General features: G+C 49.8%; 2 protein-coding genes across 2 annotated transcripts in view; both read left to right on the plus strand.

Moving 5' to 3' along the window:
- The window catches only part of ALDH1A3 (aldehyde dehydrogenase 1 family member A3), a 37,863-nt gene extending 28,083 nt beyond the window's left edge, over nt 1–9,780 (plus strand). The window contains exons 11-13 of the mRNA XM_032391320.1: nt 399–556; nt 1,389–1,463; nt 7,891–9,780. Of these exons, the coding sequence (XP_032247211.1) occupies nt 399–556; nt 1,389–1,463; nt 7,891–7,963 (306 nt within the window). The 3' untranslated portion in view covers nt 7,964–9,780. The remainder of the gene's footprint in view (nt 1–398; nt 557–1,388; nt 1,464–7,890) is intronic.
- A 3,155-nt stretch (nt 9,781–12,935) lies between these two features.
- The window catches only part of LRRK1 (leucine rich repeat kinase 1), a 126,051-nt gene continuing 124,905 nt past the window's right edge, over nt 12,936–14,081 (plus strand). The window contains exon 1 of the mRNA XM_032391250.1: nt 12,936–13,000. The gene's annotated coding sequence lies outside the window, so the exon portion shown is untranslated. The remainder of the gene's footprint in view (nt 13,001–14,081) is intronic.

A 14,081-nucleotide genomic window follows, 5' to 3' on the forward strand; every position in this document is an offset into this window, starting at 1 on the left:
CCTCGTTGATGGAAAACGTCCCACCAAGAGGTCGGGGCACACGGTCCTACAGCTGTGCCCCTCAAACACCCTCAGCAATAACTTTCCAAGGAAAACTTGCAAAGTTTTGTCTTGTGTGCACGTCAGAGGGCTGGGGCTTCTCAGAAGCCCTGATGACACTAAGAGAGAGAAGCCTGAAACGTGCTTTCAGTTGGTATTTTAAGTTTGGTTTAATCGTAATCCTTCCCTTCAGATGTCAACCGTCAAGTAGCTCAAAAGATCTCTGGAGGTTCTTTTGTCCCCAGTCCTCATTCCTCACGCGTGTGAGCACTCTGGGTAAAACGAAGTCGGTGCTCACTCAGAGCGGACGCCGCTCCTTCGGACGCACCTCTCACTGCCCTTCTTGCAATTCTTCGTAGATTTTTGGACCGGTGCAGCCAATACTAAAGTTCAAAACTATCGAAGAAGTGATAAAAAGGGCAAATAGCCTTGAATATGGACTCACGGCAGCCGTGTTCACAAAAAACCTCGACAAAGCCCTGAAGCTGGCTTCTGCCTTGGAGTCCGGAACTGTCTGGTGAGTAGCAGATGCGTGTGTTTCGGCTCTCCTGAGCTGCTGGCTTGTAGCCTCATGGCCCTTCTACGGACAGCTTCCAGTCACATCATCTGTGCCGAGGCTGCCTTGGAGCTGTGCTCCGTCCTCATGACCACCTCTGAGATAAGCACCATCGTTGTGTCTATTTTACAGGGGAGGACATGGGGACACAGAGAGACTGGGTGATTGGCTTAGGGTCACACAGCTAGTACGTGGCAGAGCAGAGCCCAGAGCCAGCCAGCCAGCTCTGGTGCCCCTGCTCCTGACCAGAGAGTTGTGCTGCCCCTTGGACTCCACTCCCTCCACCTTTATTTTTTATTCTGACTCTAAAAGCAGTGCCTGGTCTTGTTCAAAGTGAGGACCCAAGTCCCTGCTTCACCAGGCGTCCTGCAGATGACATTATCCTCCCTGGAAAGATGATAATGCTAATAAATATAAATCGGGGCTCAGAGAGGCTGAGTAGCAAGCCCAGAATTCTTAGAGCCAAGAAGCAGGAGAGCTTTGAGGTCAGGTCTGGCGCATTTCAAAGCTAAATCTTATTCCCCAGTGCCGCAGATTCCCTCTCCTTTCTTCTCACCTTGACATTCCCTCCTATCCCAGCGAAAAGTTTTATGCTTAGGAATATTCAAATTTTAGCTTCTGGTGGGAAGAATTAGAAGGCAGAAGTTGAAAACGCGCTATTTCCATTATTAAAACTTTGACGAAAAGTCATTCTCTAGGCAACGGTCTGCTTCAAGCCCCTTCGAGCCGGGACACCCATGACCCGGGTGGGTCTTCCCCAGGTAATCGTGAGCATCTGTCGTTCTTCCTCTAGGATCAACTGCTATAATGCCATCTACGCACAAGCACCCTTTGGTGGCTTTAAAATGTCAGGAAACGGCAGAGAACTGTAAGTATCTGTTAACGCATGCCTGCCGGCAGGTGAACAAAACACACACTACATTCGCAGGGGGGGCGGGGGGGGGGGGCATTCACGCCAGTCCACTGACCTTGCCCTGTGCCCCTGTGTGTCAGGCCAGATCGGCCATGTCAGGAAGGCGGGTGGCCCTTTCCCTCTGGGGCTGCGATGGATCCCTCTCAGCCCTGTCTCCCTCCCGCCTTCCCACTCCTGCCGCCCTCCACCCTCATCCTCACACCGCGCTCCTTCCGGCCCCAGGACCAACTTCTAGCCTCAGCTTCCGTGTCCTCCCCAGCAGCTACCACACATGGGGGTGTTCAGTAGACACTTGGCACAGGCTCCCCACATGAGGACAGGGGCGGAACTGGAAAAGTGCACTTTTTGCCAGACTCACACAAACCCCAGCCCTCAGCAAGGAAAATGGGCTCTCTCCCAGGTCGGGCTCTGGCCCTGGCTGCCCCACTAGCAGAGGCTCTATGGACAGACTCAGGGCTACTCTGACTCCTTCTCGGTGCCTCCTTGGGAGACATACTGCCATGTCCTCTGTGGCCCCATCAAATCCACCGCATACTCCTAAAGGGTTGCTTTCTATCTTGCCCGCTGGGAAGATGAACTCCATAGGCGTAGACTCATGGACAGGCCTTCTTGTGTCTGGCCCAAGATAAAAGGTCCAGGCACAGAGCTGGACAGAGCGTTCCGGGAGTGGACACACTGTAGTTTCCAGCTGGACGAGGCCTTCTCTCCCACGTCCTTCTTGGTGGTGCTTGGCGTTTTATTAGCCTTTGTGGCAAACAGCTTGTGGGATCCATCTTCCCAGGAGGACCATCTGTGACAACTGCAGACTGCTCCTGGAACATCTCAGAGGGCCCCGAGCTCTTACTCTTAGTTAAACAGTTTGTGTTATTTATATACAAATGCATTACCTCGTTCTTGTTTGTATGTCGTCCAGTGGGAGCACTCAGATGCTTCCCCTCGGCTTGGGCAGCTCCCCTTCCAGATTCTTCATAAAGATGTTATGAGAGAATGGGGCTGGCTTCCCTCCCTGAACAAATGCTTTTGACCCGTCTCCACGGAACTGGGGTCCCTTCCCCCATCTTGGTCTTTCTTTCTAATCCATTCCTGAGTCATGGCAAATACGCTAGAAACATCTGAACATCTGAGTAAAATATGTCCATTGGTGTCCCTCTAATTCCTATGACTCGTTTCCCTTTCAGGGAACCTCAGTAAATTCTCAGCCATGAAAACCTTTTGCAGAAATCATGTTTCATCCCCAGATGGCTTGTTTGTGTTCTGTTCTAGGAGCCTCTGCTTCATTTTCTTTTTACATCCTCCTGCTTGAGAGAGACATGAGGCCTGGGCTGGGGTCACCTGGGTCCCTGTCAGAGCCTCCCCACAGCTGTAGTACTCATGACCACTGGCACGTGCTGGGCACAGACCCTGCCAGGCTCTGTATGAGCACTTTGCATGTGTCCATTCATGCCACGCTCACGACAGTCCACGAGACGGTGTCTTACTTTGTTCTGCTTGCTATATCAGAATACCACAGACGGGGTGGCTTGAACAAGAGACACTGTTCCTCACAATTCTGGAGGCTGGAAGCCTGAGGTCGAGGTGCCAGCAGATGTGGGGTCTGGCGAGGGCTCCCCTCCTAGTTCACAGAAGGCTGTTCTCACCATGTCCTCGCATGGTGGAGGGGCTGAGGGAGTTCTCTGGGGGTCTCCTTTATAAGGACACTTATCCTTTTCATGAGGGCTTCCAACTCTCCTAACCTAACCACTTCCCAAAGGCCTCGCCTCTTAATACCTTCCCATTGAGAGTTATAGGGCTTCAGTGCATGAATTTTTGGTGGACACAAACATTTGGTCCATTGTAGATGGCTACTACCACTAACTACCCTTGTTTCTGGGTAGGGAAACCCAGGGGTGCCCGGGAGGTTCCATGCCTTTCCCGGGTCACACTGCCAGTAAGTGACAGAGGTGGGGTTGAACCCTTGGACCCACCACACCACAACACCTTACCCAACGGGGGTGTCACCTCTGTAAGCCACGTGGACTGAAGCCAGCCAGGGCATACATGGTCATTTGTCTCTCCTGATCAGCTGCCTTCAACCAGGCAGGTCATGACCGCTGGGGCAGGACCCAGAACCCCACACGGTCCTCCTCCCAGAGGCCAGGCGTGGCCTCTTGCTACAGCAAGAATTTTGGGCCCCACACAGACGGCCTTGGATGTCCAAGCTGCAGGAAGGGTGCTTGGGGCCCGCCTGACTTCCAGTGTGTACTGACTCACACCACCTATGGTTTATTGCTTTCCTCACCTGTGTCATTCTGTCTCCCTTCCCCCCGCCCTGACCGCCCTTCCAGGGCCTCAGCACGCCCACCTGGCGCAGAGCACAGCCTGGGTCTCATCCCCACAGCCGGGACTTTTTTCAATGTGTTTTTTGCTTTTTACCCTTGGCATATATTTCCCCAAAGCTTTTGATAAAGCACTTTAACATAATTCACAAGGAGCCTGGAAACTGACTTGAAAACCAATTTCCATTTTCACTGGTCTCTGATTAATGCCTTCATGTCGCATCCAGTTCTCCTTTTGTATGCTGGAGCACGGTGCGGGGGATTCCGTGGTTTTCCCCAGCCCAGGCCGCCTGGACCCGGCTGGCTCTCTGCCGCCCACCCACAGGCCCCTCCGGGGATCTGCTCCTGCGCACGTCTCGGGAGGAAGCCTCCAAGTTCTCTTCCTCCTGGACACTTGTCTTGCTGGTTTTGCGGTAACAACGACAACAAACAACAACAAAAATCCACACAATCCACACAAGATGTGTGGAAAGTGAGGCCTCCCTTCACGGATCCTCAATCCCGTTTGTTAGAGATAACCACTGTTCCATCACCCATTTTGTTCATTTGTTCACTTAGCCAATATTTAATGAGCACCTTTAGGGCACATGCTGGGTTCTGAGCCCAGAGCAGTGATCACCCCTCCCCCTTCCAACATTCTGGTGAGGTCGATTGGAGAAGGGCTGGGCTCATGGATGGCCTTGAGCGCCAAGACCGTCATGACTGGGCAAGAAACCCATTAGGAGACACCGCAGTGGGTCGAGTAAGAGCAGCAAGAACTTGAACTTTGGCAGTGATTGCAAGAATAGGAAGAATAGGTGATTCGTGTACTTCATCTTACAGGAATGGTTTAAGACTGGACTGTATTAGTTAATGGGCTAATTCGTCGAACATGCTTTCATCATTTGGTTTACTTTTCTTTAGGAAGTTGATAAATCATTAACTACCTTGAATTTTTAACAGCGCAACACTAGATGCTCACTTTTAGAATTACTGTGCATTTTCTTTGCATACAATGGATGTACGTATGTGCATTCTTTTCTGTTTCAAATGAAATGGGAGCAAACTACTTTGTGGTCTTGAGAATGGGCTTTGGATATGCCTCTATTCTTTTTATTAAGGGTCTCCCGTGATGGACTTTTGTGTTATTTCCAAGGGCTTTTGCTATTTCAAACCATGATTCTTCCTTGTGCATAAATCTTTATGCACTAGTGGGAGATTGTTTTCAGAATAAATTCCTAAAATTGGGTAATCTGCCACATGAAAAATGAGCTCCCGCTCTTTTGGTTTGCAAGTCTTTTATTGTGAGGGTGTTGAGCATATTTTTCACACTTACTGGTAATCTGTGTTTGTTTTTCTGTGAACTGACTATTCATGCCCTTTGCTGATTTTTCCTTTTGATTGTGGGGTTTTTTAATTGGTTTTTAAGAGCTCTTTGTATATGAAGGAATACGGCACTGTTTCTCACACAGTGTTGTGAATGTAATTTTTTTCTAGTTTCTCATTTGTTTTGGGGGGGTTTTGAAATGGATTTTCTGCTCTACAGAAGTTGAATTCACCATTCTGCATATGGCTTTTATATTTTGTGTTATGTTTAGAAAAGATTACAAAATACTTCACTCATTCTCACGGGTTCTTGAACTATTTGTTTTAGGGAACTACCAAAAAAAATCCCAGTGACATATTAATTAAGAGATAATAATATTACTTTCTACTCTTTATTTTTTACCTGTACACACAGCTCTATAATAAATCATCTCCAATCGTTATAACGACAAGGAGGTGATGGTACACCCATTTTATTTTATTTTATTTTTTTAATTTTTTTATTGTTATGTTAATCCCCATACATTACATCATTAGTTTTAGATATAGTGTTCCATGATTCATTGTTTGTGCATAACACCCAGTGCTCCATGCAGAACGTGCCCTCCTCAATACCCATCACCAGGCTAACCCATCCTCCCACCCCCCTCCCCTCTAGAACCCTCAGTTTGTTTTTCAGAGTCCATTGTCTCTCATGGTTCTCCTCCCCCTCCGATTTCCCCCCCTTCATTCTTCCCCTCCTACTACATTCTTCTTCTTCTTTTTTTCTTTCTTAACATATATTGCATTATTTGTTTCAGAAGTACAGATCTGAGATTCAACAGTCTTGCACAATTCACAGTGCTTACCAGAGCACATACCCTCCCCAGTGTCCATCACCCAGTCACCCCATCCCTCCCACCCCACCCCCCACTCCAGCAACCCTCAATTTGTTTCCTGAGATTGAGAATTCCTCATATCAGTGAGGTCATATGATACATGTCTTTCTCTGTTTGACTTATTTCGCTCAGCATAATACCCTCCAGTTCCATCCATGTTGTTGCAAATGGCAAGATCTCATTCCTTTTGATGGCTGCATAATATTCCATTGTATATATATATATGACATCTTCTTTATCCATTCATCTGTTGATGGACATCTTGGCTCTTTCCACAGTTTGGCTATTGTGGACATTGCTGCTATAAACATCGGGGTGCACGTACCCTTTCGGGTCCCTACTTTTGTATCTTTGGGGTACACCCATTTTAAAGATCATGAGTTGGAGGCTTAGGGAAGGCTAAGGACCTGCCTACATAGGTCTAAGCCAGTGGTTCTCCAATTTGAGCTGTATCAGAATCCTCTGGCTTGTTAAAACACAGATTTCTGGGCCCCACTGCAATAGGTGTATTAGTTTTTTATAAAACAACATGAATGTATTACCTAATACAGTTCTGTAGGCTAAAAATATCATGGTCTCACTAAGTTGAAATCAAGGCATGCGCAGGGCTGCAGTCCTTTCTGGGGACTCCAGGGAGGGAATATGTTTCCTTGCCTTTTCCAGCTTCTAGAGGCTTCCCACATTCCTTGGCTGGTGGTCCCTTCCTCTATGCTCAAAGGCAACACTGTTCCAGCTCTCCGAACCTGCTTCTGTAGTCTGATTTCCCTCTGACTCTCTTCTTCTGCCTCCCTTTTACCCTCTTAAGGATCCTTGTGATACTTCGGGCCCATCCAGATAATCCAGAATAACCTCTGTATTTTAAAGCCAGTTAATTGGCAACTTTAATCCCATCTGCAACCTTAATCCCCCTTTGCCGTGTAACCTAACACCGGTTCGGAGGATTGACGAGGGGGCATTATTCTGTCAACCCCAGTACCTCAGGGGCAGGGTAGGGGGCCTGAGAATCTGCATTTTGTGCAAGGTCTGAGACGTTGCTGAGGCTCTGAGACCACACTTGAGAACCACGGACTGAAGGGATGCCATGGGACTCTGCAGACCCTCCAGTGGCCACCTCAATGTCTACCTCTTTTCCCCAACAAGGACACGTTTTTATTTACTTAACAGCAGAGCACGTGTTGTGGAGGCATTTATTTATTTATTTATTTTTTCCCACGATATGGAGGCATTTAAACATACCCAAAGCCGTATCTCAGTTCTGGGAAGGGGAGCTGCCCTGAGGATGGCCCATGACACCTGAGAAGGGTCACCGGGCTCTGCAAGATGTAAAGAAGGGACAGATACCAAAGAGGCGAACTCAAAGGTCGTGGTCCCCGACTTGTGTCCGGTCTGTGCTAATGTCTGCCCCCCTCGCTGCTCTGGGCTGGCTTACTCCTTTTACAACTGGTCGCCAGCTGTGGGCTCTGAGGTCGACTCCAGGCCCTCCGTGTCCCTGTTCCTTGTGGATCCTCTGGCCACATCCCCTGCTCCCCTCCTTGTTCACCCACGTGGGCCCTCTTCTCACTCTCTACTCCCCACCCAGGGAATCCACCTCTTTTTTTCACCCCCCTCATCCCTTTCATCCATTAAAGGCAAACACTTAGTCCTTCTGAATATTTCCAAAGCATCACACATCAAAAAACTTGATATTTAAACTGAAGTTACTTAAATGCACTAACGGTGTGATGCTCCTGGCTATTCCCCTATTAAGTCATCACATTCTGACTCTTTGCACCGACTCCAAACTGCCCAACAGAGTAATTGACCAATCAAGCGTTAGACCACAGTTGGCAACGAAAGGCGAGGTGACATGCCCGTTTTACGTTCTCCTCTTTCCTGTGATCGCAGTGGTGAATATGCGCTGGCTGAATACACAGAAGTGAAAACTGTCACCATCAAACTCGATGACAAGAGCCCCTGAAGGAAAGGCGGCTCCTTCCTCAAACCTTTGACAGCTGAATGTGGCAGATGGAACTTTGCCGAAGAACACCTGCATTTCCCGCCTCCCTGGGTTACTCTGCTCTGGAGACTTTAAATCTACTGGATTTGAAAGATTTCAGTTTTCCTCTCACACTCCTGTTTCATTGACCAATATGTTGTGTATGTGGCATTGCAGTCCTGCCTGGGGATGGAGCTAGGGGCCATTTCCATTTTTCCCTTCCAACCAGGTCCCCCAGGGACAGTGAAGAGGCTCAGGGCAAGGCCAACAGGAAGTGGTATTTGAAGTGTCCAGCGGTCACTTAAAAATGTTTTGCCGACTCTGACTCCAATAAGAACTTGGAAAAACGCCCGGCTTGTTCTGCAAACAGGGCCCTGCACCTGTGGCCTCCTCGGGGTTACCTGCCCACAGAACAAGCCCCTCCTACCAGTTAGTGGGAAAGAAACAGGACTAAGTTCAAAACAAAACAAAAACAGGATTGTGAGGATCCAGTGTGGGGAGCTTTGGGGAAGCAAGTACCATGGAAAGGTACTGAAGGACTTGGGTGTGAAAGGGCGTGGGTCTTCAAGGACTGCTTCTTGACATTGACCACAGGACTCAGCTTAAAACCAAAACTCCTTTTGGAATATGACCGAATCAACGGCCAGCTTGCTTATCTAAAACTATGTCACGGTCTACCTTAACCAAGGCACTTTCTTAGGCAGAGAACATCCCTAGTGTTACCATCACTGCTGAGGACCCAGTACTCAGCATGACGACAGCATGGCAACCACGTTTTACAAACCAGAGCCATAATTCGCTTTTACAAATTATGAATTTCTACCACTTGCATTAATGGTTTATGATCAGCCTGTGTAGCTCTCTTTGTCTCCAGTTTGGTTATCTATTTTAGATTAGCAAAACATACGCAACTGGAAAGGCTGTTGTTTTAATACAGCTTGGTTTTTTAAAGTCCTATTTTGATGTTAATGATTAATTAACAAATAACACCCAGACTCCATGGAAGAACTGGGTCTCCTACTAAAATGGCCTGAGTACTGCACTAACATGTTGTGAATTTTTCTTTTCCTCTTTATATGTGCAAACGCTGTGCAATCCCAAGTTTTAAAGTGTTCCCCTGATCACGCTTTTAAAAAACAAAACCAAACGTAATTGCATTATTTGGATACTTTCATTGTTACTAACTAGTTACTTTTCTGATGGTGCTTATATTTGGGAATTAAATTATGTTTCTAGAATTAAATTGGGGGAGGGCAATAATAAAATAAACATCAAAACCAGTGTATGGATGAAAGAAAGTCCTACATGGAATGGGGTTGTCATTCTTGTCAGAAATAGGCAATATGCAATTCACCTTCTCTACATCAGTTAACACTTATCACTTAAACTGTCGGCTAAGTCAGGAGTTGACTTCATACACTGAATTTTCAGGATTTTATCTCAAGCAACTATAGACATTAACCTTGATAGTAATACATTAGAGGGTTCTTATTCTCTCATTGTACAATGCTGCCTTTAATATGAAATGCTACATTATTTATAACTGATATAGTTAATGTATCTTTTTATAGTTGTAAGTAAACAGAGGTGGTATATTTAACCTTCTGTAATATACTGTATTTAGAAATGGAAATCTATATAGTATTAGATTTCACTTCTTTTAAGGTTTATTCCTGTGGTATGGTTTCAAAAGAACAATCTATTGGCCTCGGAATTCTGACCCCAAGTACAGATTGCGTCTGGCAATACAACAATGATAAAATAAAATCGGATATTTGACAAACATTACGTTTTTTCACTTAACGACAAAACTCGTTTTAATTCTGTGGCTGACCTTTCTTTCTCAGAGCTTCTGTACAAAATGGCTTGTAATAAAGCAGTATTGATAGCTGAGGATTCAAATTCAGCATTTAGTCTGAGCGTGAAACCCACTGGCATGGGTTTGTGGGTTGAGCAGGCAGGGAGCTCAGCCTCAGAGGCTCCGCATCTTAGTTGGTGAAGTGTAAGCTGTCACCTAAGCTGCCCAAGTGTTCTTTTACTAGTGAGCGGGTGAGTCCGGAAAATGGTGGGGAGGACTGCACAGGGTTTTAGGGAAAATATTGCATCCTGCTATTGTGTGCACACGTTTCCATTTTTGTCACAGGGATCTAGGTGTTTGGGTTTAGCCTACCTTAAGTTTCTAAGAAGCCTCAATCACCAAGCCGTGAGCGGACGCTGAGGTTGGATCAAGAACATCCCTTGTACTTGGTTAGGTTCATCGAGTTACACCTGTGTATTTGATGTTAATCATCCATGATCACTCTGACTATGGGACAGCGAGGTGCCATCTTTTAAGAGAACACGTAAAGGAGGCTTGGATCAGATCTCTCTTAATGTATGCACTTATGTATGTATTCATTTATTTAGAAAACTTTCATTTCTCAATCTAAATGTGAGCAGAACATTCTAGGAAAATGGCCTTTTCCTTCAATTGGTTTACTCTCTGAAGGGAACCATTCTGGGGACACAGACTGGCTGTCATGTATGTGCATGTGCATGCGTGCACCTGTGTGCTTGTGGTGGGGGGGGGCACAGGACGTGGCCACATTCTCTAAAAGTGGACCTTTTTGAATGCCTTAGCTTTTCCCGATAATGGACAAAGAATTTTTACTGTCCTTGCTCCTACATATATCTGACTTGAGCTTAAACGTGGATGATAAGGGATTTTTTTATAAAGCGTCAGGGAAGAATGTCTGAGGAAACTAAGTTCCCAGCTGAAGAAATGACTAGAAGGCAGTGGGGGTGGGGTGGGAGGGTAGCAATCAGCCACTAGGCCTTCAGAAGGCAGAAATGTTAGGTTGAGGAGGTAGCTTCCAGTTGATTCCACCTTAGGAGGGGTCATTCCAACATGAGATGCTGAGAACCTGGGTACGTAGAGCAAAAGCTAGAGGACCACGGGTGGGGGAAGCCGGGGGGGGGGGGGCGAGTGGGGGGCAAGAAGCAGCAGGAAGACATCTTAACTGACCTGTAATAACCTTCCCATGCAAACCTGTGATTAACTAATGCCTAATGAATAGAGTTAAATGTTGGGATGTAACCAGCTCAAAACAGTCCACTCGGCTGTTTTTTTACATTGGAGACATTCCCTAGCCTATTCCCAAACTCATGTAAAAGGGAAGCTGAGTTGCCCCAGCCTCTTTGGCCACAGGAGCTCCGGTGTCCGCCCGGGCACTGCGTGTGCTGTTCCTCACGGTGCCGCTAGATGGCGCGGCCGCGCTCCCTGGAGGCGCCGCGCCGCGATCGCCCCGCTCACTCAGCACTGCGACGCCACGCCCTGCAAATTATTAGGGACTTTTCGGTAGCAATCACACTGCTGCCTTTTGAGTACTGGAATTAGGGCCGAAGTATTGAGGACAGGATTGCAAAACCGCACCCACCCTTTTGCAAGGGCGTTCCGTGGCAGGAGAGCTGGAGGCCTCTTGGGAGCAAAGCAAAGCAAAGCCGCCCAGTGGTGCCCTTGCCGAGGGGCCACTGCTCAGAGCGCCCGCGAGGTCGTGCGGGGGTCGTGCGGGGGCCCTGCGTCTGCCGGGCCTTTGTGAAATGGCAGTGAGGGGGGTGGGCATTTGTCTCCGTCTTGCGCTAAATCTGGGGAAGTTCCAGTCCTAACATTACGTGAGAAGAGTCCAGTGCGCGGGTCCTGCCAGGCTGCAGAACCATCTGCTTTTTTCTGAGCAGGCTTCTCTTCTGGGGTTGGCACGTGGAGCCAGATCTGATGGCTGCCCGCGGCATGGACGTGCGTCCCTATGATCTGCCTTCGCATAATGGCCTCAATGGCGTGATGAACATACTTACATTAAGTCGAAATATGATCAATTGCCAACATTCCGCCCTGGGTTATTTACTCCCCCGCCCAAAACACCCCACACAATTTAAAATGATTCACCAAATAGTGACATTTCTCTTTATACATCCATAATTAAATAACTTCATGTGACGGGAGGGGCACAGTTTGCAAAATACGAAAGCTTTAAAAATATCTGTTTCTATAGTACCCTATACGGAATCGTACATAAATGAATATTCCCTGATTTTTAAATATTTACTGCGAGTCTACGCCTAATACGAGTCAGAGTTTAATCGTTGGATTTTGCCCGCCGAGCAGAGCCGAGGGGCAGTGAAAGCTGGGCTGAGCTGAGAACCGACCAATCTTGTCGCCGCGCCTGCCCCGCGGGGACAGAGCAGGGTACCCAAACCTGGAGGAGACCTCGCGCTACAAGGGCTCACGGGCCCCGGCTTCCCCGAGGCGGGAGCGGTGCATGTGGGCACCTCCGGCTTTCGGCTAGGGAAACTGAGGCGGGCCACCACAGGGATTCCCCGCCCCCTCCCCGCGCCCGTCGCGGGCCGGAGCAGCCGCGGCCGATCCTCGCCCTGCGCGCTCTCCGCGCCTCCCGCCCGCGGGCCGCAGGATTGAGGAAGTGCGTCTGGGCCCGGCCCGGCCCCGGCGCGCGCGGCCGGAGGCGCAGGGGGCGGAGGGCAGGGGGACGGCCAGGCCCCGGCCCGCTGGTGTCCGCCGCGCCCGGCCCCGCGCGCCCAGCCCCGCGTCCCGGGCGCCCCGGGCCCTGCCCCGCCGCCGACGCCGCCGCCGCCGCAGGTAAGCGCCCGTCCGGTCCGGCCCGCGCCCCGCCTGGGGGCCTGGCTGCCTCCAGCGCCGGGTCTCGGGGAGCCCCGGCCCCCCCTCCCCGCAGCCCACGCCCGCGCTCCGGGCGGCCGCGTGCTCCCCCGAGGTGGCCCTTGCCCGGTGGGGGGGGGGGCGGGGAGCACCGAGGGCGCGGGCGGCCCCCGTCTCGCGGCCCCGCGGCCTCCCCGGCCCGCCGAGTGGGGGAGGGTGCGGGACCCCAGAGGGCCACCCCGAAACCCCGCGCGGGCCGGGGTCGGAGCCGGGGAGCAGGGGAGAGAAACAAAAGTCGGGAAGATCCACCAGGGCGTCTACAGGTTTCCTTCAGCCCGGCGGGGGCCGAGTGTGAGCGCGCCAGTGTGCGGGTGAGTGTGAGTGCGTGTGTGCCGGGGGAGGTACTGCCCGGGATCTCTGGCCTCCGCGGGGGTGGGGGGGCTGCTTCTGAGGGGTGCCGAGGGCGCCTGCACACCCCACCCCACCCCACGCCACCCCCGCAAAGCCTGGGCCGGGCTTCTGCCCACCGGACGCGGCTCTGGCCAGGTCCCGGTAAAGCCCGCCATCTCTGCCACCTTGCCTGGCAGGGGTGCAGAGATGAGTGAGGTCCGGGACGGGGCAAGGAGGGGAGCCTGGGAAGGCTGGAGGCCAGAGGGAGATGGTGAGGGAGAATTGGGGGACCTCTGGCCAGCCCAGCCTGTCCCTGCACACTTGGAGGCCAGGAGGTTTTCTCCCCAGACACATCAGCCGGGGTCAGAGAGGTAGAGAAAACAGGAGCCTGCGGTTAAGTTTTTAGCAAGGCTCTCACTGAATACCCTCTTTTTAGAGTTTGCAAGCCACTCAGCATTGTGACAAAGTGCCCAGACATTAAAGGGACACCTAGAATAGACATGATTTTGGAAAACATTAACATTAAATGCCTCTTGTCATTTGACTACTTATTTTTGCTTCTGTCCCTGAAGAATAAAAAAATTAAGTTAAAAACATACAAACCTCACACCTGACTTGTCCCTAAAGGAGGTTTTGGGGTCAGCGAAACGTTCCTTCCCCCAAGCTTCCACATCTCAGGGAATAGGCCCATGGTCAACTCAGTTGCTGGGACTTTTCCTCTATCCCATACCCTCATCCCTTGAATTCAGTCTGTTAGCAAGTTCTGTTGGGCTTACCTGTGTGTCTGGGTCCAACCCTTCTTTCTCACAGTCTCCATCCTAGTCCAAGGTACCAGCATCCATTTCCGGTATGATTACAATCCTTCCCTCTCCACTCTCCAGTTCTTTATTTGACAGCCAGAGTGATTTTTTTTTTTTAAATAGGTAAATCAGAATGGGTCAGTCCTCTGCTTAGAACTCTGCAATAATTTCTCCTTGTGATTGGCATGAAATCCAGGACACCTCCTTTCCCTCGGTTGATCTGGGGTCTGGCATCATCAACCAGCTGGCCAGTGCCCCTGCC

The sequence above is a fragment of the Phoca vitulina genome, unplaced genomic scaffold, assembly GCF_004348235.1.
Source record: "Phoca vitulina isolate PV1807 unplaced genomic scaffold, GSC_HSeal_1.0 scaffold61, whole genome shotgun sequence".
In the NCBI taxonomy this organism is placed as follows: domain Eukaryota; kingdom Metazoa; phylum Chordata; class Mammalia; order Carnivora; family Phocidae; genus Phoca; species Phoca vitulina.